This window comes from Phocoena phocoena, chromosome 16 (genome assembly GCF_963924675.1).
Source record: "Phocoena phocoena chromosome 16, mPhoPho1.1, whole genome shotgun sequence".
Classification (NCBI taxonomy): domain Eukaryota; kingdom Metazoa; phylum Chordata; class Mammalia; order Artiodactyla; family Phocoenidae; genus Phocoena; species Phocoena phocoena.
In genome coordinates, this window is record NC_089234.1 from 13,414,981 (window position 1) to 13,438,455 (window position 23,475).

The 23,475-nt window shown below is 44.5% G+C and overlaps 1 protein-coding gene across 1 annotated transcript in view; it reads right to left on the reverse strand.

Annotated features, from left to right (window-relative positions):
- Window positions 1-4,054: 4,054 nt before the first annotated feature.
- Window positions 4,055-23,475, reverse strand: part of SLC18A2 (solute carrier family 18 member A2) — a 34,786-nt gene continuing 15,365 nt past the window's right edge. Inside the window, exons 11-16 of the mRNA XM_065894981.1 lie at window positions 14,635-14,713; window positions 14,416-14,467; window positions 13,089-13,152; window positions 11,240-11,359; window positions 10,966-11,099; window positions 4,055-5,297 (exon numbers count right to left, since the gene is read on the reverse strand). Of these exons, the coding sequence (XP_065751053.1) occupies window positions 5,193-5,297; window positions 10,966-11,099; window positions 11,240-11,359; window positions 13,089-13,152; window positions 14,416-14,467; window positions 14,635-14,713 (554 nt within the window). The 3' untranslated portion in view covers window positions 4,055-5,192. The remainder of the gene's footprint in view (window positions 5,298-10,965; window positions 11,100-11,239; window positions 11,360-13,088; window positions 13,153-14,415; window positions 14,468-14,634; window positions 14,714-23,475) is intronic.

A 23,475-nucleotide genomic window follows, 5' to 3' on the forward strand; every position in this document is an offset into this window, starting at 1 on the left:
AAAACAAACAAAAAACAGTAACCAGCAGGATTTTGAAATATAATCTTTCAAAATGTTGACACTTGCCTTTCAAATGGAAGCACTAAACATTTATGATTATGTTTCATCTTCAGTTCTCCCATAGGAAATAAAGCATGTAGATATTTGAAGTTTCAGAGGACTGTTCTTAAAATGACCTTGTTGATATCTGGTTTGGCTATTTTGTTTTAGAAAAATAGTCATGCATGAGAATGCTGTAAGGGAGAGGAATCATGCAAAATAGATTTATTGCTTTGTCTGACATCCTACAGGCTTATCCTATGTATCATCCTACAGGCTGATCATTCTGAATGCTTCTGTAGTTCAGACTGTCTTATTAAAAAAAAAATTACACAGCATCGATACATAGGAATTGGAACCATTTCTCTTAAAATGAAGGTCTAGTCTGATACTCAGGCCACCGTGTGGATCCCAATAACACACAACTGAGGGAAAACATGTGAGCATGACCTCTGTTGGTATACCATAAAAGTTTTGGCCTTTTATATGTCTATAAAATAGATATGTACATGTTTTTCCCTTTTGTAGGTAACCACTATGATAATTGCTATATAGTGAAACTGACATGAATTTAAAACTAGATGGTGACAGTTTTTATGGCTGTCAGGAAAAGGCATAGTATAATAGTAAGGATTCTAGCCCAGGTCTGTAACCCAGGACTCCATACAAGAGTTTAAGTTCAAGCTCTTCTGTTGGCCATTAGTGAACTGTGTAACCATAGGCAAGCCACGAAAGGGCTCCATGCTGCAGGCTCCCCAGCTGTAAAGTAGGAATAAACAAAATTTATTCTACCTCACAGGACTGTTGTGAGGAAAACAACAGCATAACTGCAAAAGTTTTCTGAACAGTAACAAGCTATTGAAATAAAAGGGTTATATGGATGATAAAAACATTTTTATGGGTAGGAAAGCCATTCCACTTTTAAAATCAATAGCCAGTTCTCATTCTTCCTATTTTATTATTAAGTAAAATATTAGGAAACTAAATACCTTTCTTTGCCAAGTTTATAACAAAAATATATCTGTGTATACCCCCCATTTTTGTTTAAACATGCTTGCATTTTAACACTGCTGTAGAAGTCTTTATACACCAAATTCACTGAAAGCTAAAATGTTGTTCTGTAACAATAGCTTGAAACAATCTTCCCAATGTAATAACCAACTGTCATCTTATCATAAAAAATCACTTACCACTGACAACCTGGAAGGCAGAGTAAGTGGCTGGTGGTTTTGGATTATACCATGAAGTTTTAGTGACATCCAAGCATGCTGCTGAAACTGATGCATTTGAAAGAGCTGTAGAAATAATGCAAAACTTTGGTTTCATAAAAATCAACTCATGTTTTAAAAGTATTTAACTCTGTAGAACCACAATTATGGAAAGCTCAGTAATGCTGCTAATGATATTTGTAAAGTATACCTTCAATGTAATGCAATATTTTTCTATTTACTGGGAGAGGCAGTAGAGGCATCACAGTTGTAGTTTCGTGCAAGGGGGGGCGGGCGGTGGGACACACCAATAGCCTAAGGAATAGTAAGGTATAAGGCTTCAGTGAAAACAGTTGTGTTATATCACATTCCTGATGTCATCTTTCTGCCATGCTATGTTATCAATAGCTAAAAAATAATATTAAATAAAAACTACCACAGAAAACAAGAATATCTTCATTTGATGTCATCTAAAAAAAGGTGACTGCTGCATCTCTGGAATTATTGCCTGGTATAATTGGGCCATGAAGATAAGTTTAACAAAGTCCGCTTTTGCTAAACAAAATTGCTATTCTGAAAATTGTCTAAAAGCATTAAATTTTGGTTTTACTATTTTTTTATGCTGTGAAAATCAGATTTATGGATTTGCCTCTGCTATCTAATAGTAATTGGACTAAAGTGTATTTGCTACATTGGTATTTAGATGAATTATTAGGTTAGACAGTCAAGCTGAGCAACATTTTAGCATTTAGAATCAATTCATATGCTACATTTCTTAGTATCAGACCTTACACTCTTCAGTATCAGAACTAGTTAAAATACTATGTGGCCATTTTGTGAATTTAAGAGGAGAAAACACATGCTAAAAATTTGAAGGTACTGTCAATTCTAAATTTAAGTATTTTTGAATTTTTTGAAAGGCAGTTTGAAGGTATTTGGCTCTTACTAATAGTAAGATAATAAAATCTCAAGTCCCCTAAAAGTGAATAAATTTAAAATCACTTTAATTTTAAAATGTGTTGAGTTTATTTCTAAATTGAGACATAACAGCTTTCCTTTAAAAACAGGGTTGGGGGAGGGTCCCTTAAGCCTTTTTAAGCCATGGATCCATTTTAAGATCTGTTTAAAACCATGGATTCTCACCCCTGAGAGGTGCACACATGCGCACCCTAAGTTTTACGGAACTTCCAGGGGCCGTGGACCTACTGTGTCAAGTGGCTGCATATCATGGTTATTTTCATCAGATATAGTTATTTGTTCGTAGCCATCAGGAAAACAATATAACTTCAGAGATGCAAGGATAACTTACTGGTTGGTTCCACACTGACACCATGTGGCTAGTTACATACTTCAAATTAAAACAAATTTTGCAAAGCCAAAAAGTATGGTTCAAACTAGTCTGGAGTAGATTTTACCTGATGCCTGCAAGCAAAGAAGAATAGTTTAGTTTTTAATTGAATACCCACAGTTAAAACAGTACCTTCTTACATATTTTATTCCAATGATAATATCTGGTTAACAAAGGAATACAACAGGCACGGTAGTGTTCAGAAGATTTATTAAGTAAACTAGCTAAAACATGACGTACGTGGATACACTTAGCAGTCAAAAGAATTGAATATTCATCACTACCTCATTAAGCTTTTTGTATCTGTTTTGCCAGGTACAAACATAAAAAACACCTCTGCTCAAAAAATAAATGTTCAGAGAGCTGTGTGTTCTTTGTTCTGATACACACATGAAAAAAAAAAAAAAAAGCTTTTCTTTCCATAGTCTTGCCAATCCCAGAATACTGGTCATATAAAAGACCTTACAATTTTTTTCTCCTTCAGATAACGACTGATACCTTTTGCTCTCAAAACAGTTCTGAAAAATATGTATCTTTTATATGATCTCTAGGGATCACCAGCAGACATGGCTGCCAGTCATTCTTGAAGAGACTGAAACCTTGCAGGCAAAAATAAAAGAGGGATAAGTTACATGGTATTGGGAGTGAGGAGAACCACAAACCCCGCCAGAGAATTGATTTGCAGCACATTTCTTTTTTAAGGCTCTCCCCTCCAGAAGTAGAGAACAGTCCTGCCTTTTTACTTTAGCCATAGAAGTGCCTCCAGCAAAGCAGAGTCCTTGTGTAAGTCGCCCAACGCAAATACACGAGTAGGACGCTTGTTTGCTTCCAGTACATGCACTTGAAGACCAGACTTCAGCTCAAAGCCCCACAAAAAAAGCTTCATAAAGAAAATGGGAAGTTATTAGCTACTTTCTTAGAGAATTATAAGGTTGAGGGGTCCTTCCAAGTTAACAGGAGCACAATTTTAGCTTAACAAAGAACTGACATTAAGTAGTTTTTGTTTATGATTACAGAACTACAGAATGAACAAGTGTTATTTGAGACATTCCACACTATCTTCATATCTCATACAAAACTCGATGTAAACTAACAATGTTCACTAACACAGTACTTGCTGTCACATCGAAAAGGCACATCAATGTCATGCTTAGAAAAACTACATCACACACAGCACTAGGTGATACAGTATTACAGACATTCTTAGATGTTTGGGTTTTTTTCCTGCCTGTGAAAGGGGGTGTGCCCTGACCACCCTGTTATTTTTACCTGTTTTCCTAACACGATTCAAGACAATTTCATTCCTTCTTCATCTTCATGTAAAATTTGTTTTCACATTGATGTGAACAACGTTCAGAAGTCTAAAAAATAATAGTTTCAAACAACTCAAAATTAGTAGATCCCTAGAAAACACTTGGATGACCTCCAGCTCAAAGATAATTGTAGTCTGATTTTTTCACATCACAGCAGCTATTAGCCTTTTAAATTTCTTTTCTAAAACCTGAGCTAGGTGTTGATATATCTCATCATGCTTAAACAACCCTGACAGTATAAGGTGTATCTATCCTCAATTTTCTGTCATCTGGTAAGACAAGTATATATCTGAAAGGGAAAGCTTCTAGTTGTTTATAACTATACTTTTGGGTGCTTTTCTCTGCCTTCAGAACATTTACTATTTTACCCTTATTGGCTTTTATGTTTGTTGCCAACCACATGACATGTAAACATATAATTTACAACCATCTGTTTCCAGGTAGGTGATTACATAGAAAACTAATGCCCGCTGAGATTCACGGATAAATCCGAAAGATGACTGGCTCAAGTTCTTCTGCATCTGAGAAAACTAGCTTTTAACTCATGAATATATTGACAGTACAGTTGACCCTTGAACAACACGGTTTGAACTGCACGGGTCCACTTATATGCAGAATTTTTTCAATAAATACAGACTGCAGTACTACATGGTCTGTGGTTGATTGAATCCAGAGATGTGAAACCATGGATACGAAGGGCTGACTGTAAAGTTGTACGCAGGTTTTCGACTGCATGGGTCATCGGCACCCCCAAACCCTGTGTTGTTCAAGGTCAACTGTAATTACAAGTTCAGTAACTCAACATTCAGTGTCACTATATAATATATGCCGTCTTACTTGATTCTGTTTTTCAGACTTCCTTCTAGTTCCTCATTATTGGAAGTGTCTCGGAGATAATGCGTGCTTTAAACACTCATTACCAATATTCAGAAAATATATAAGACCTTTTTGCCCAGGTGTTCGTGAATGTAAGTTAAAAAATTATATTGGATTTGGATTCAAATATTTATAGATTTACACTATTTCGTCAAAATATATTGTATAATATTTAATAAAATCAAATACATAAAATAAAGTTTTCAACACTATTTATACAAACCCCTAGAAAAGCTGCTTTTTCTTTATAAGGCTGTTGGCAATCGATCATAACCATGGAAAAGAAAACCTTTGGTTGTTTTACTCTTTCACCAGGGATGAGTGGTATCACTAAGACAGTTCTGGATGAGTCATTTCACTGGAAACACTGTTTTATACAATTAGATACTTGGATGACTTCTGAGGGTCTCAGTCACTTTCAGATTCTTCATCCTCACCTATCGGATACGACTGGATATTATTCTGAGTATACATTTTTGTCTTAATGGGGCAGTTGTGATCCATGAGGATAGCCTAAAAGAGAGCAAAGTGCAGATATATTAACTTACTGTTTCATAAAGAGAAGATAGTCTTACCCTGTTTCTAAGGATTAGTAGTTTGAAAACTACATATAGTACCACCCACTATCAACCAACCAGTAATTTGGTGCCACTGCCAGGTGCCTTCCCTAGAAGGCCTGGCATTCTAAACTGAAAATTCCAGGCGATAGGAAGGAGCAGCAGCAGTCTGCAGTATTCCCATTATACCTGCCAGGAGCCGTAAGTCGATTTGGAGGAAACTGTAAGCTATGAAGAAAGAGATATGCAGGTTAGGTTTAGGTTATACGTAGTATCTTTGAATTAGGGTGGGGGGATCCTGGAGGTCACCCAATGCACCTTCACAGTGGTAACACTTAATGAGGAGGTCCTCCCTCCTTAATGAGGCAAGTTCTCGTGTTAAAAACATCCCTGAGGCTAGACTAAAACCTGTCTCCTTGTTTCTATTTGTGGATCAAGTTCTGATTCCAGCGTCTTCACAGCCTGCCCTTACAATATTTCAAGACCACGGCCATGCCCCCTTAGATTTCCCTAGACTAAGCGTCACAGGGCCCTTATCTTTTTAAAAATGGCATTTCAGAAGGACCTCTCCCCAAATCCTGGCTGGCCTCCTTTTGCTCAAGTGTATTTTAAAAATTACATTCCTGGGCTTCCCTGGTGGCGCAGCGGTTGAGAGTCCGCCTGCCGATGCAGGGGACACGGGTTCGTGCCCCGGTCCGGGAAGAGCCCACATGCCGCGGAGCGGCTGGACCCGTGAGCCATGGCCGCGGAGCCTGCGCGTCCGGAGCCTGTGCTCCGCAACGGGAGAGGCCGCAACGGTGAGAGGCCCATGTACCGCAATAAATAAATAAATCAATAAGGCCTTCCAGGACCCTCTGAGTTAGGCTGCCAGCTCAAATTGTCAGCTGCAAATTTAACTCTATATTTTTGATTGTGCTTCCTGCCAAGTGAATTGATACATGGACTTCATAAAGAGCCCAATTTCTAAAAATAAGTAATTGAGGCAACAGACACTGTATACCAGGGCCATTCTCCCCACGTGGGTGTGTGCTTGTAACACAAAAGGTCTAGCCACCAAAGAGCTCGATGTCTTGCCTCTCTGGATTAGTGATCCTCAAAGAAATGTGCCCAAGAATCACTTGAGGGGGCAGGTTAAAAATGAAATCCCCCGTCCCTACCCTCACATGAGGGTGAGAAACGCGCTGCGAGAAACACCGCCCGACTTACGTGGCATTTTCTAGGGCACAGTAGGGCCACATGGCTGACGGCAGCTTACTGGGCACCTACCAGGTGTGTGTGTCAGTGCCCTTAAGGTCCTCTACCAGCAACTTAGGTACCTCACTGCACACCAGTGACAGGTTCCATAGGGTTTGCAGGCGGAGTGCTCACTGTGGGTTAAGTGCTCAGGGAAAGCAATGTGGAAGCGATGGGGGTGGACCTGAAGCTTGAATGATGGAAAGGATTTTCACAGCGAGGGAGTTGGGAATGAGCGTGGCAGAGGCTATTTACCAAACGAGACATTAAGTAAAACAGCCTGCCTCCCCACCAAGCCCCACCCCCTATCCGATGATGACACACAGGGAGACGTTCACGGGAAAGCCCAACTGGGGCCGGACTGCAGGGCCCCGGATGCCAGGCAGGGGCCTTGACCCCAGGCCCACAGGCGGCGAAGCAGGCTTGGGAAGGACGGCCATCATTCTACCTTATCACAACTGCCTTCTGTCCCTTGGTTGCCCACCGTTATACCTAACGGTAGGTACATGTAGACGTAAGGACCCCTGGAACCTAGCACTGGGTATGTAATACGGACTCAATTAAAAAACTGCATTGCAAGGGAAGTTCAGTCAGACCAGTTATCTGGCATCATATAGACTTAAATAGAATTTATCAATTAACCAAACTGCATTTGTTGATACTACCTATATCAGGTTAAGAAGTTTTCTTTCTTAAAAGATCATCTGTTGCTTTTAAAACCTAGCTTACTGGCTTCTGAACCTCTTTTGAAAGATTTATTGTGCCATAGTTGTTGTTTTTTTAAGTTGTACATGATTAAGCCAGATGGCATCTAATAGCCCAAAAGTGCCACGAAAAGAGGGGCATGAACAAGATCAAGTGGGTAAGTCAAGTGCAAGGGGGATGCGTGCAGAGTGGCCTGGGGAGCAGCCTGGTAATCAGAGCAGTGCTCCGTGCACTGCTGTGTGGAAAAAGGTGTGTTTGACTCTGAACTGAAGAAAAAGTAAAAAAAAAAAAAAACAAAAACGGCGGGGGGGGGCATTTTCATCTGAATTCGGGGCAATGCCTGGTTCCTGAGAGTTGAGCCCTGGTCCTACCAAATGCCTGGTTTCATATCAGACACAGGAGAGTCAATTTCCAAACTGGTAAAAACATGCTGGACCAAGTGAAGTGTAAAAATAACACAAATACAAAGCTGGGACAGTGAAAAAGTAAAAGCATTAGGGCTTCCCTGGTGGTGCAGTGGTTGAGAGGCCGCCTGCCAATGCAGGGGACACAGGTTTGTGCCCCGGTCCAGGAAGAGCCCACATGCCGCGGAGCGGCTGGACCTGTGAGCCATGGCTGCTAAGCCTGCGCGTCCGGAGCCTGTGCTCCGCAACGGGAGAGGCCACAGCAGTAAGAGGCCCACGTACCGTGAAAAAAAAAAAAAAAAAAAGATTTATTTACCACATCTTTAAAAAAAAAAAAGTGATGGTTTTGCATCAGGGTCACCCAGTGAAAGAAAGCTGCAGTCCTCAAACCACCTACTTTCCTGGCTGGGCAACAATTAGAAACTTCAAGAGTAAGACCTAAGAAATGTGCCCTGTCTTTAAAAATAATTCAACCTGAAAAAATAAGACTCCATTCCAGAACACAGCTTTCCTCCTCACTGGGAATTCTGACAGAGGCTGTAAGCAATTGTCTTATAACTGGAACACAGTTTCCTAAATGACAGAGTTGGTGTTTCTTATACTTGCAGAGGAACTGGAGTAACAGGCTTTTTTTCTCTGCCTGTATTGATAACACTCATTATTTAAAAAAAGAAAAATAAGCAGAAATCCAATAAACCAAATGGAAGAAAAACTCAAGTGCTCACAAACTGGCTCGTGACTGGATGACTTATAGGATCCATAAAATAGCACTAGAATTTTCCATTTCTAGCTTAAGTCCAAACACCACTTAATCAGAATGCTTACTAATGAAAGAATGATTTGCCAAGGTCTGTATACCTTCTTCTGGCTCTCAGGTCCCCTGCATTTGGTAACTGCTGATCCTGAATGCCAGCACTTGTGTGTATTGGATTTTCTCAAGTGGGCAGTAGTCGATCGTCCTTCCACCACGGCACACACTGCTTCCTGCCCTCACTCCCCTCCTCATCCGGCGCTACTGGTTTCCACCTGGCTCTTTCCTGCTCTGCCTGCACAGTGAGTAGCTGCCACCTTCGCGTGCTGCCGTTATGACAGTCACATGGCGTCTGACACGATGCATTCAATTATGGGCGTCAATTATGGGCAGGCAGACGCACATTCTCTCAAGTTTGTAATGATTCATCTTGCCTGGCACTTATTAAGGATTTTGACATTTTACAGTGGAAGTGGCTTCTGGAAGCCTGTCATTCTTGTTGCTTTGCCTTTCAGAAGCGTGTCTTCCACTTCCTTCAGCACTCTTCTTTTTAAATGAACTAAAGCCTTAGTTTAAATGTGGGAAGAAGCACTGAGGCCTGACTTCCGCCCATCACACGGGGACCCCAGAGTGGGGGCTGGCAGGGCAAGCTCACCCTCCCTGGTCCCCTGACCTCATCCACTTCCTCCAAGACCTCAGATAAGCCCTCACACTGCTGCCGACGAACAGATAACACAACAGCCACTAACGTCTGCTGCTCGGCGAGGGAAGCCCACTGGGCAGCCCTGGGCTCTGAGAGTAAAAGGAGGCTCTCATCTCAGAGAGGAAGAGAGGGAGGAAACTGGGGTACTGCTGGGCTGACAGAGTAAGTCAGGGTTAGGTGAGAGCAAGAAAGGAGAGTGGAGTGAGATGGGAACGCGTGACAATTTATTGAGCATTTACTGTGTGCAGACTCTGGGGTCGCACTCCACTGGTATTCTTTCATTTAATCCTCACCACCACTCTGAGGTTGAAGCTATGTCTTCCCATGGGACAGACAGCTCGGCTCCAGGGCTGCCCGTGCTGGCCCTGCACTGTCTCCCGAGTCTTAAACAGTCTCCTGGATGACAGGAGCATTTGTAGGTGATTTTTTTTTTCGTCAAATAGGGTTGGGAGTAATCTTCATTCGGCCTTAATCAGGTTGATACAGTGGCAACAGGACAAGCGTTGTTTTCTGTGGTTGCACAGAGAATTTTCTGACCCTGATTGAGGCCAAGGTACTGAGTTGGGGTCGGACAAACAAAGGTAGACAGGATACTTAGACAACCAGGCTGGAGAACAGGAAGTGCCCCGAGAGAGATACGACGTAATGCTATGGCTGTGGCTGTTCGGAGCTGGCAAGCATAGAAAAAGAGGAAGAGTCAAATGGCTCGAGAGTAATTGAAAATCACCTACTTAAATTCTATCGAGTAAAGGGCGCAAGACCAGTGCTCAGTGCTGGACATATTTTTTAAATATACAGCACATATTAATAAATACAGAACGTGCCCAAAACAAAGACTGCACACAACCTAACTTCAGGGTCTGTGTCTCTCTTTAAATCCACTCTTCAGGGATAATCACGTAAAAGGGCAGTCAAGAAATGCCAAAGCCTTAAAACCCATTTCAGGTCAAACATCAGAGAGAACTTCTGACGTACTCCCTAGAGAACAGCAGCGAGGGAACCTCACGCCCATTCCTAAACGCCAAATACCATCTCCCCCAGCCTTGTTTCTCTCATTCACCTTTAACCTAAGGCCCTCATCTTTCAACTAGACGAGTGTCTATCGCCATTTGATGTTTTAAAAAAATCAGCAGCAGCACCAAACCAGGTCTGAACGCTTATCAGAAAGGGTCAAATGACCCATGCATTTCAAGATTCAAATTTAGAATCAATAAGTTTGAATTTATTCAGAAAAGGAACACTTAACACTCAATACTACACCTTGCCTATAGCTACGATTCTGGTCATGAAATTATGAACTTAAACGTTATACGTACGTGCTAACATGCGCCCAAAGGTGCATAAACAATATTTTTCCATAAGCGTCTGTTACCTACATGAAAACCATCTCCTGAATCTTACGCAGTAAGGACTAAGACACTATTGCTGAAAGCTGTAAGGCTTCGGAGAAAAGCAAACAGTACCAAAAATGGCTGATCTCAGAAGCACAAGAGGCAAAAACGTTATCTTCAAGACTTTCAAGAACCTTAGAAAATTAAATTGAACAATCCCTGTTTATATTTGGTTGATGAAAAGAGCTATGCTGACTGCCAATCTATGTACAAAAATAGTTTCATTCTTCAAAATATATAAACATAATGCTTGCTACAGTAAAACAAGTAGCTGCCCTATGTGGTATAAACTAAAAAGGAACTCTTACCATTTACATTTGGGGAGTTCTGTTCAAAAGGAGCAGAAATACATTTTAGAACTAAGCCATAAGACACTATCCAGGAGACCATGCTAAAATTATCCAGAAATACTTCATTGCATCCTAAAATTTGCTTACCATTTTTTCTTCTTTGGCAGGTGGACTTCGGAGAAAAAAGCAGAGAGGAGCAAAAAGAATATCAATTATTCCAATAATTGTCATGAGCCATGGAAATCCAATTGACTTTGCGATAGCCCCACCAGCGGAAGGACCTTTCAGAAAACAGAGAATTAGATAAAGCTCTCTCTAAATGTCTTGTAGGCAGAAAGATGCAAAGGTTTAAATAATTTTCAGTAGGCATTATCAATCATGCACTGAGAAAAAAGGTTGTTTTGAAAGCCAATGTCCTTACCTATAGCATATCCCATACAAAATGCTACATCGGCAATGGCATACACGCTCCCATAGACGGACACGTGCCGCAGGTCAACCAGGTAGCCCATGATGGGCATCATTGACGAATCCACCATGCCTGTGGACAGTCAGGGAACACAGTCTATAGAAAACTGATGGAAACCAATAATGAGCTGAATGTCCGGGACTGTGTCCTAAACTCACAACCCTGCCAAGATCTCTCACTGCTACCTGCAAGTCTTGAGGCAAACTCCCTGCAACATACCTTTGGCTGAAGACAGACTGAAGGCGCTTGAGGCTGAGACTGGAACCCAAACCACCATCTGCTGTCCTCCACCTTGCCTCACCTTGCCCTCCGCTGTCTGGTGGACAGCGCCCAGTCCTCTGGTGACTCACCTGCCGTTCTTCAGATCCAGAGGGATGCTGGTTACCGGCTGTGTGGACCCCAAGCCTGCTTCCTGTGGGTGTTTTCCTGATTCACTATTTTCTGGTCCACTCGTCCTTTGCCCTCAAAGAGTGGGCAAACCTACATGCCTCACTCAGCTCCCTCCCCATCCACACTGTGGCCTCACACTTAGATTATGAGAGTTAAAGTTGGAAAGTATTAGGGAGAATCACAAGGAACCAGAACAGGAAGGAGTCTGAGGGATCATCCTGCCCTACCCAGGAAATTAAAATCGAAAGAGTTTTGCTCATTTAGTTGCCTAAAAAAACCAAAACCGCCACCACCACCTCCAAGACCTGTATTAGAATCTCTGGTCTCTTGAATAGTCGGGGACAGGAAGCATAAAGAAAACACACATACATTCAGAGTTCTGGCCCCAAATCCCTGGCTGGGTGAGCACTGTCATGCCTTCTCTCTCTGAACATCAGTCTCCCCATCGATAAAATGGAGATGATAATGACTGGCTGAATGAGGTGAGGGCTGTGAACATGCCCAGCAGGGCGTTCAAATGACAGACCCCTTACCCGAACACCCACCAGGGGCAGGAGGGTAAGGGACATTTCTTTCATTCAGCTAGTATTTGCTGATCACCTAACATGTGCAAGTTGCTGGGACACAGGGGAGAACAAAAGGAACAAAGAGTTGGAAAATAAATTACGACTGTGATTGAGGCTATAAAGGCACTGGGAGAGGTTATGTATACGCATACATACAAGCTAGGAGAACCTAACCTGGTCTAAGGGGTCCACAAAGGCTCCACCCTTTCTACTGTACCAAAGAGTCAACTCCTGCCTTTACCCTGTGACAGATTTACCTTTACTTTTATCATGATCAATGTGTATATTATAAATGAGAAACAAAAAGCATATGCTATTTATCCAAAATATTAACAAGGTTTTTCCCTAATGTATTACTTACTGTTCCTCACATTACTGCAAAGACTCAACCCCTTTGCCTGTGAAAATTCCTGCAGTACAGCTGGTCATCAATACATCAGTCTACCTTTTCTGTACCAAACCTTATACAAAAAATACACATGAAGTCCCTTTGTCCCCCAGCCTCATATGAGAAGGTCTGTGCACAGACATGAGCCCAAACAAATGGATTCTGAGGAAGCAGCTCTCCTGTTTGCCCAAGCGCAGCAGTGGAGTGTCGCTTTGCTTCTGTAAATAGCAGGCTTTTATATGACCGGTTTTCAGGAAATAAATGACTAGTACATGGAAGCCAGTACCTTTCTATGGACGATCTACAAGCCGTACATGAGATAAGCTGCCCACAGCCTCCTGTCAAACTTCTAGATATTTCAGATTGAGTAGCTATAGTCTGCCCAAGTAAGAGGAACTCTGTCTTAGTAATGGGAAAACAAAGTTTTAAATTTAGGTAAAAGACTCGTGTGACTTACCAATTGCAAAACCAACTCCAAAGTTGGGAGCTATGAGTCCATAAATGTTTTTTGCAAGAGGAATCTGTAAGAGAAAATAAATGTTACGCTAAAATAACATGCTGGGGCTTCCCTGGTGGCACAGTGGTTAAGAATCCGCCTGCCAACGCAGGAGACAGGAGTTCGAGTCCTACTCCGGGAACATCCCACATGCTGCGGAACAACTAAGCCCGTGCGCCACAAGTACTGAGCCTGAGCTCTAGAGCCCGCAAGCCACAACTACTGAGCCCGCATGCCACAACTACTGAAGCCCACGCGCCTAGAGTCCGTGCTCCATCACAAGAGAAGCCACTGCAATGAGATGCCTGAGCACTGCAACAAAGAGTAGCCCCCACTCTCCACAACTAGAGAAAGCCCACACGCAGCAACGATAGACCAAACACAGCCAAAAATAAATAAAATTAAATAAATTTATTAAAAAATAAATAAATAAAATAACATGCTATCCAACTCTAAATCATCTTGGAAAGTCTTAAAGATATGACTTCTTTGGCCTGTTATGCGTGTTCCCTCCTGGAGCAAGTAGGAGGAGAAGCAGGATGAGGTCTGGGCAGAAGTAGACCCTCCAAATCTTTAACAGTTGGAGTTGAAATGGGTTTTGTGACCACCACGAAAAGCTAGTTCACTGCCATATGTGAAAGTTCAGCCTCGTCCATACACCATTTTTGAAAAGAACCATAAGGTCTCATTTGGGATAGATACTGGCCTTTAGTAGAAGGTGTTTTATTCTAGAAAAACATCTTGCTATTGTTTCTGGCTAGCTGCCCTAAAGTGTTTAAGACACAGCGATGTTTAAGATGTTGGGGAGCGGGCTACAAAGTGAAATAAAAACTATGTAATAAGACATTCTAAATAATTTCCAACCAACATGAAGTAAAAATAAACCCTTTGGAGAGTCTTGTCCAAAATTTTTAAGATGATAAAAAATGATGAGAGGGCTTCCCTGGTGGCGCAGTGGTTGAGAGTCCGCCTGCCGATGCAGGGGACACGGGTTCGTGCCCCAGTCCGGGAAGATCCCACATGCCACGGAGCGGCTGGGCCCGTGAGCCATGGCCGCTGAGCCTGCGCGTCCGGAGCCTGTGCTCCGCAACGGGAGAGGCCACAACAGTGAGAGGCCCACGTACCACAAACAACAACAACAAAAAATGATGAGAAGAAAATGGAAGATGTAATAAAACTCAGTCAACAAACTTCAAACTGCTATAAAATATTTCTTGGTGATTCTTGCCCAAAGCAAAAGTTTCATTCACAGATTATTTCCACTTGCCAAATGTCATCTTTCACTCACACATAAAATGCTGAATCCAACAATTATCATTCCTAGAAGAGCACAAAGCCACCTGTCAAAAAACAAAAAAGCACCATCAATACATGATTTCCGCCCCCATCCAAGTTTTCAATGGAAATCAAAACAATAAGTTGTAATCGTGAAGGCAGAAACACTTGGAATTTTTTTTAAAGAACTACTTTATTATAACAGAGTGAGTGTTGTCTCATTTCATCTTACCTCCCCATCTTGTGCGCAAGGATCCCAAAAATATTGGTTCCAATGAGATAAGAAATACTAGCTGGTAAGAAAGCAACGCCTGCAAATGTATGAAAAGGACACCTTATCGGTACTGATATCAGTCACATGTGAGAAAAACTAATCATTGTGAGACACCATGCTGGTGATTAGAGATTAGAGCTGATGAAATGAAACCCTGGGGCCTGCACCCAAGCAGCTAATATCCGGCGGCTGCCAGAGCCCGTCTGGGCCCCACGCGGCTTATCCGGCCGCCCAAAGCTGCCGAGACGCTCCAGAAATGAGATTCCTCCCTCTATCATCAGCTTCATCTTGCCTCCACCTCTGCCTGCTGGCGCACTTTACCCGGAGATGACACCGACAGCTCCCGGCATGGGCAGTGAGCAGTGGTGGCATCTGCTTCTGTTCCCCACACCCCCTTCATGATTTGTACGACAGGAGAAAGACATGGGCGTTGACAAAATCGAGGAACATTAAGATGAGGGCAAAAAACATTAAAATTGTCCCACACCCCTTCGCTCATATAATCACCACAGTTTTCCCTTGTAAGTTTTACACACATAAATAAATGTGTGTACACAGGATTTAGGTTTTTTGTTTTTCAAAAAAATCTGGGATTATACCTATAGTCCTACATCCTGCTTTTCTCAATAACCTTCATGAACATCTTTCCATGCCAGAAAAATAAATAAGTAAACGTCTACGTGGTCATCTTTTGTGGCCAGAATGGCTTGCTGGTGACTCCTGACTCCCAGAGTGAAGCATGAAAACCATCTCTGAAGCCAAAACTTCAAAGCAGGGATGCAGACCGGCTCAGGGGAAGCCCCAGACAAGCTACATCTTTCTGAAGCGAGTGGGGTGCTGAGCTCACGCATGTGACTCGGAAGCCAGCGTATGTTATTTTCCACGGACAGCAGATACAGCTGACCCTTGAACAACGTGAGTTTGAACTTCACAGGTTCATTTGTACGCAGATATTTTCTCAATAGTAAACACTACAGTATTACACGCTCCATGGTTGGTTGAATCCACAGATGTGGAACAGCAGTTACAGAGGAACCACAGACACGGAGGGCCGACTATAAATTACAGCGGATTTTCATCCGCGCAGAGGGTCTGCGCCTCTAACCCCCGAGTTGTTCAAGGGTCAGCTGTACTCTCAGACAGCAAACACCCACTTCCCGATTCTCAAGCCCAAAGCATGGGATTATGAGGCATGAAACAAGGTGTTCATTTCAGCTGGAAACTTACCACCCAAGGCTTAATTAAGTGGGTCACTTGAACCCCTCAGAGCCCAAGAGACAGTGACAGCTCCTACTGCACACACCTCACGGGCAGGCTTTGAAGGTCACGTGGCAACGTGCGCCAGAAGGGCTGTGGCACCAGCCCTCCCAGCCTGACCCTGCGCCCTGTCACTCCACACAGCCCCCACTCACCATTCACCCCAGCCTGCTGACCTTCCCCAAACTGCGGTAAGCTCCCGCGGGCAGGGGCCACTTCATCTGTCTCCCGGCAGCCCAACTCCACGGTGGCACACAGGAGGCGCCCAGAACACGCTGACCATTTAGAGGAAAGACCCTGCGTGAGGACGTTCACTTCACAGAGCTGGAAGTATTCAAGGCCGTCCCTTGAAGGCACCCCCGTTGGTCCAGCATGGGCTTACTCTATGGGGCAACAGGCAGGGTGTGGTCGGGGGCCCAGAGTCCTCCTTTCTTGACTTTCAAGCTGCGGACGGCGCCAGGCACGCTTTGCACCTCAGGTTCCAAGTTCCCTTTTCCTGTTCCAACACAGCCTCAGCATCGTCTGCCTCGCCAGGACCTCCACCACCTCACACAATCCACAGAACCTGCCTCTCGGAACTCAAAGAAACCTCAGTGTGCCTCGGGGAGGAACGGGGTCCCAGGAGGGGGCCATCTAGCTCTGCTGGGAAACCTGGGGCCGGGAGCCCACTACTCTTCCAGACGGCGCTTCAGGGGCGCCTCCTACCCCAGGGCAGCAACCTAACACCAAGCCCTAAGCCTCCCACCGCCTCCACCTGCCGGCCCTGGTTCACATCCCAGAGCAAGAAGCTGGCTCCACCCCCTCCCCTAGACCCCCGCTGGCGCGTGGGAAGAGTGAGAGGCATCCCTCTTGCCACTCAGCTTTCTCGAGGAAACACGGCCTCAGGCCCTGGGTTGTTCCCCAGCAGCAGGGCGCCTACTGCGGCCCCCTCTGTGCAAGTTTACGTTATTCTCGACGTTGAAACCTGGTTCCCAGAACTGCCCCAGCCCACGATGGGCACACAGCACAGGACCACTAGCATCTGAGGAAAAAAAACAAGGGCTGAAGGAATCCTACAAGCCTCTTCTGAGGTCTGGCCCCTCGGCCGCGCCCCTCTGGGGCAGCCGCACGCGAGAGTCTGTGGAGCCCCAGCGGTGCATGCGCTCACCGGGCTTGCCGCACAGAGACCTGCGCTTCCTCCAGGGCCCCGACCTCGCCTTCCTGGGGTGCTTTCCAGCCTTCGGCAGGGCTTCACACTCTCACCAGAGGACCCCCCCAGGTTCCTTTCAGGCCTTCATTTGTGCCTGTGGAGACTTTTTTGAATCTGCGACTAATTGGACATCTTTATCCTTCCCAAATTTATATCACCGGCAAACACAACAGGACTTCTCTCTAGGCCTTTCCCCAGCCGCATGAGAAGTACTGACTGGGGCTGGGCCACACGCGACCCCTTCTCTTCCCCTGGGGTGCCGGTGCCCGCTCACTCGCCTCTGCTCATACAAGAACGTTTAACCAAGAGCGACCACCCACCTGCCCCTGGTGCCTTTATGGAAAGCCTGGCTTTGACCACAGGCTTGACCTGCACACAAGGGAGAGGCCTGGACCATCACAAAGTCCACAGAGAGCTGATCCTGGACACGCAGCCCCAAAGTGACCGTGAGAATGAGGCCTTGGGCTTCTTCCGAGCTCTGGGTGACGCATCCCTGTCGTCCCCAAGGACTCAGCTAGGAACCAGAATGGGGCAGTGGTCCCATCTGGGCTCTCCAGAGGGAGGCTCGGGAGGTTGAAGTCATCACATCCCAGAACCACAGGAGGTTGGCCATCATCTTGTCTTTGCCACCCAGCTAGGCTGGCACGGGGCATGCCTGGGGTCACAGCTGGCTGGGAGCGGTGTGGTCCCCCAGCAGCAGGCCAGTGTCCTTCCCTCCATCCCACACTGCACCACCACACCTCGTTAAAGAACCAGAAGAAAAAGTCTGTTTCCACCCTTGTCTGGGGCCTGCCCCTCAGAGCCTATGCTTCCCTTTTGGGGTCACAGCCCTCACCATGACATGAACTTTTTGATTCCCTAAGCCTCAGGGTGTCAGGGAGAGGTCATCTGACCCAGGACTTGAGGTAAGGAGATGCCATGATGATTCTCTCTCCACCAACCCAAACCCAGGGCCACGCCCAAGTGGCAGCACAAGGAGTTTGAGGGATGGGCTTGCAAGGGAGCCTTCTGGAGTAGGGATGGCTGCGTCTTTACCTCCCCCAAAATCATGGCCCAAAACACCGCGTTCGACAAGAACAATCATGCGTGCCCTACGCAGCTCATAAGACTGTTTTGCTTTACTTCAAATCTTACAGTCTTTCTCCAGAAACAGTCAGAGAAGCAAAAGGTAGAACGGCTTCCGTTTCCACACTGGGCTGGAGAGAGCTCACACAGGGAGGGGCTGAGCTGCCCGGGCCTCCAGGGAAGTCCTGTGCCACCTCCTGGAGCTGGGTCCTCGCCTCGGGGACAGGCCCACCCAGGGGCCTTCTCACCCAGGCTCGGAGGGGCCTGAGGCGCTCAGGAGAGGGGGCCGCGAGGTGGCAAGGCCCACCTAAGAGGAGAGCTTCCCCTCACTGGAGATGACACTGCAAACGGGAACAGAAATCTGATTCTCTTGAGGAAACCCAAGTCTAGCTTTGAGATGAGGAAGGAGCCATCTCACTGGTGGAAAGGTACAGGGTCAGGGGAACATCTGGCCGGGGTGATAAGCCCCACAAGAGGACCTCCTGATGAAATCTAGGCAGCCTGCGGCCTGCTGTCTAACCCGGATGGCCTGGGTCCCTGACTGACGTGAAAGACTTTCTACAGAAAGCCTCGGGCTGTGTCTGGAGAAGAATAGGGCAAAGCAGCTGGAGAGCCCTGCACGTGGCCAGGACGTGTTCAATTAGGGTGATAAGTCAGTTAAGTGGAGAAAACAGAAACACCAGGAAAGCGTCTCTGCCCAGGAGCACGTGCAAAGCCAACACGGGAGCTCCACTCACAGCCACGCGCCACCGACACAGGGAGCCTCCTGAGGAGACCTGAAGGCACCGACCAGCACAGGCACAGAGGGAAAGAGCCCTAGAAAAACAGCTCCCGTGGTGTCATCCGCCGGTACCAGCACCGAGACACAAAGAATGTCTCATCTTTTGCAAAGCTGCTATTCGCTAACTCGAGGACAGAAAAAGTCCACCCCTCCTGCAAAGTGGTGAGCTCTCCTTAGAACCTTTGAGAGCCTTTGGGTTTCCTCTGCTCCCTCCATGGCCAGGAAGTTCAGAGCGAAATTCCTGCTAAGAACTAGCCTTAGTTTACCTCCCAGAATCTTTCCTGCTTCACTGAATGATTCGTTGTTGGGGGCCTGGTTTGGTTTGGTTTTGCGGCATAATCCACAAACCATGCAATTCACCGTTTTAAAGTGCACAGTTCACTGGGTTTCAGTATATTCACAGGGCTGTGCAACCATCACCATGATTTAACTCCAGAACGCTTTCATCACCCCCAGAAAGAAACCTCACACCCTTTAGCAGTCCTTCCACATCTGGCCCGACCTCCAACCATTTGGGGCTTTCTAATGAAGGATTTTTGGTTTTTTTTTAATGAACGAACACAGAAATTCAATGCAGAACCCAAAGGGACTAGTGCTCAGGCCAGGCCAATTGGAGTAAGGCCGGAAGATCGGGGACCAGCCCAAACCAGGAGGCAGCATCTGCCTGGACGCCTCCGCAAAGGGATGCAAGTTCACCTGAGGAAGGCTGGAGGCTCTAACAAGAGTCAGAACCGAGAGTCTCCATCTGAAGATGTCAGTGTGTAAGGTGAAAGAACTATGAAAAGAAAATAAACCTCTAGGAAGGTTGATACATTCTTAAAGAAATGTGTGTGTGCGGGGACTAGCCTTCCATGTACTAAGCAGTATTCTCAAGCTAATTAAATAGGAGGGTATTGACACAGGAATACAAGCAGACAAACGGAACACAAGAGAGAAATCCAGAAACAGACCCAAGAACACACGGTCATTTCCAGCACGACAGACGTGGGAAATACCAGATGGACTCCTAGGGTTCCTGGCTGTAGGGCTGGCCAGCCATAAAGAAAACAGTAACACCAGATCCCTATCACACACCTTATAGCAAAATGAATTCCACGTAAATCCAAGAGTTCAATGTAAAAAATAAATCACAAATTTACTGGAGGAAAACATAGTGAAAAAATAATCTTGGCATAGGAAAGGCCTTCCTGAGCCTGACTTGAAATGACAATGACGTAAAGGGGAAGCTTGCTAAATCTGACTCAGAGCATTTTAAATGTTCCGAGTGGTAAAAAATTTTTTTAATTTAAAATAAAATAAAATCCCACCTATAAAGTCAAAAGACACACAACAAAGGGCAATATTTGCAAAACATCTGATAAAGGATTAATAACATACAAAGAACACTTAAAATCAATTTTTAAAAAAGGACAAAACTCAATAGAAAAAATGGGTAAAGGATATTAATAAGAAGTTCACAGTAAACGGAATAGATATGGATAATAAACATATGAAAAGGTGTTCAATTTCACTCACAAAGAATTTGTAAAACTAAATCAAAATGAGACCCCATACAGATTGCCAACAAACACATGAAAGAATGGTCAACATCATTAATCATTAGAGAAATGCAAATCAAAACTACAATGAGATATCATCTCACACCAGTCAGAATGGCCATCATCAAACAATCTAGAAACGATAAATGCTGGAGAGGGTGTGGAGAAAAGGGAACACTTTTGCACTGTTGGTGGGAATGTAAATTGATACAGCCACTATGGAGAACAGTATGGAGGTTCCTTAAAAAACTACAAATAGGGGCTTCCCTGATAGCGCAGTGGTTGAGAGTTCACCTGCCGATGCAGGGGACGCAGGTTCGTGCTCCGGTCCAGGAGGATCCCACATGCCACGGAGCGGCTGGGCCTGTGAGCCATGGCTGCTGAGCCTGCGCGTCCAGAGGCTGTGCTCCACAACGGGAGAGGCCACCACAGTGAGAAGCCCGCGTACCACAAAAAAAAAAAAAAAAACTACAAATAGAATTACCATATGACCCAGCAATCCTACTACTGGGCATATACCCTGAGAAAAGCATAATTCAAAAAGAGTCATGTGGGCTTCCCTGGTGGCACAGTGGTTGAGAGTCCGCCTGCCGATGCAGGGGACACGGGTTCGTGCCCTGGTCCAGGAAGATCCCACATGCCGCGGGGTGGCTGGGCCCGTGAGCCATGGCCGCTGAGCCTGCGCGTCCGGAGCCTGTGCTCCGCAACAGGAGAGGCCACCACAGTGAGAGGCCCGCGTACCACACACACACACAAAAAAAGTCATGTACCAAAAATGTTCATTGCAGCTCTGTTTACAATAGCCAGGACATGGAAGCAACCTAAGTGTCCATCAAGAGATGAACGGATAAAGAAAATGTGGCACATATATACAATGGAATATTACTCAGCCATAAAAAGAAACAAAATTGAGTTATTTGTAGTGAGGTGGATGGACCTGGAGTCTGTCATACAGAGTGAAGTCAGTCAGAAGGAGAAAAAAAAATACCATATGCTAACACATATATATGGAATCTAAGAAAAAAAAATGTCATGAAGAGCCTAGGGCTAGGACGGGAATAAAGACACAGACCTACTACAGCATGGACTTGAGGACACGGGGAGGGGGAAGGGTAAGCTGTGACAAAGTGAGAGAGTGGCATGGACATATATACACTACCAAACGTAAAACAGATAGCTAGTGGGAAGCAGCCGCATGGCACAGGGAGATCAGCTCGGTGGTTTGTGACCACCTTGAGGGGTGGGATAGGGAGGGTGGGAGGGAGGGAGACGCAAGAGGGAAGAGACATGGGAACATATGTATATGTATAACTGATTCACTTTGTTGTAAAGCAGAAACTAACACACCATTATAAAGCAATTATAGCCCAATAAAGATGTAAAAAAAAAAATGAGACCCCCTTTCTCACACACTCGATTGGAAAAGACTGATAATACCCGTGTTAATGCAATGCTACCAAATATCAAAATGCCAGTTTAAGTTTAGGAATTTGCCCTAAAGATACATGTACTTCCAAACATGTGCAGAACACGTGGAAAGGATATTTCACTGCAGTATGGTTTCTGACGGCAAAACTGGAATGGACCTAGATGTCCAGCAATAAGGACTGGTAGAAAATGGTATATGGTATATACCAAAGGTATGGTATAACCTTAACATGGAATAAAAGGCAATCTGAGCAGAAGGAATGATGGCTTTCCATTGAAACAGGGCAGACTGAATCTACGAGCTTTTCTCTATTCCCACTCTAAATTCCATTTAAATTTTAGTAAAGGAATAAAAGAAAACTATAGACCCTCCCCCCTGTCTGCCCAAGGAGAGGCAAAACGGAAGGGGAAAAAGCAACGAGAGGGAGGAGCAAGGGGAGGGAGAGCAGAGAGGGACACAGCCCAGAGCACTGGAACCTTCCACCTGCTCACGGAGCAGGCAGAGCCTCAGAACCCAGAAAATTAAGGAACTGAAGGCTCCAGGTACTGTGAACATAAGGCTGAGGGCGGAGGCTGTCAACCAGAAAGAGAGCGGTTGGACCCCCCGGCCCTCAGTGGTTCACCTAGCATGTGTAACTGATAAAAAATTAAATTAATTGTGAAAAGTAAATCTTCCCATTTTGACACAGAAACACAGAAAAACAAGAGGTCACACAGTGTGTAAATGGCAAGATTCCACATGGCTTGGGTTTTCAGGCATTTCACAAAGATGGTGATCAATGCAGAACAATCGAGGAACAGACACACAGAACTATTAACAATGAATGTCACAGAGGACTGGGCTGGGAGAGCGGGAAAGATGAATATGAGATTTTTACAATTTTTACTTCCTCAGTCCCTGTACTTTGATTTTTTAACAATAAGCATGAATTACTTTCTAAATAAAAAATACTTTCAAAAATTCATCCTCTTAAAAACAGTTTGTAATGGATAAAGAAGATGTGGTACATATACACAATGGAATACTACTCAGCCATTAAAAAGAATGAAATAATGCCATTTGTAGCAACACAGACCGACCTAGAGATTATCATACTAAGTGAAGTAAGTCAGACAGAGAAAAACAAATAGCATGTGTTACCACTTATATGTAGAATCTAAAATATGACACAAATGAACTTATTTAGGAAACAGACTCACACACATAGAAGATAAACCTATGGTTACCAAACAGGGAAGATGGGGGGAGGGATAAATTAGGAGTTTGGGATTAGCAGATACAAACTACTATATATAAAATAGATAAACAACAAGGTCCTACTGTGTAGCACAGGGAACTATATTCCATATCCTATAATAAACCATAATGGAAAAGAATATGAAAAAGAATACGTATATGTATGTATAACTGAATCACTTTGCTGTACACCAGAAACTAACGTAACACTGTAAATCAACTACACTCCAATTAAAAAAAATAAAACTACGTTTGTTGTTCTCTTTCCCATAAATGTTATTACTGTCCACATATATTTAATATA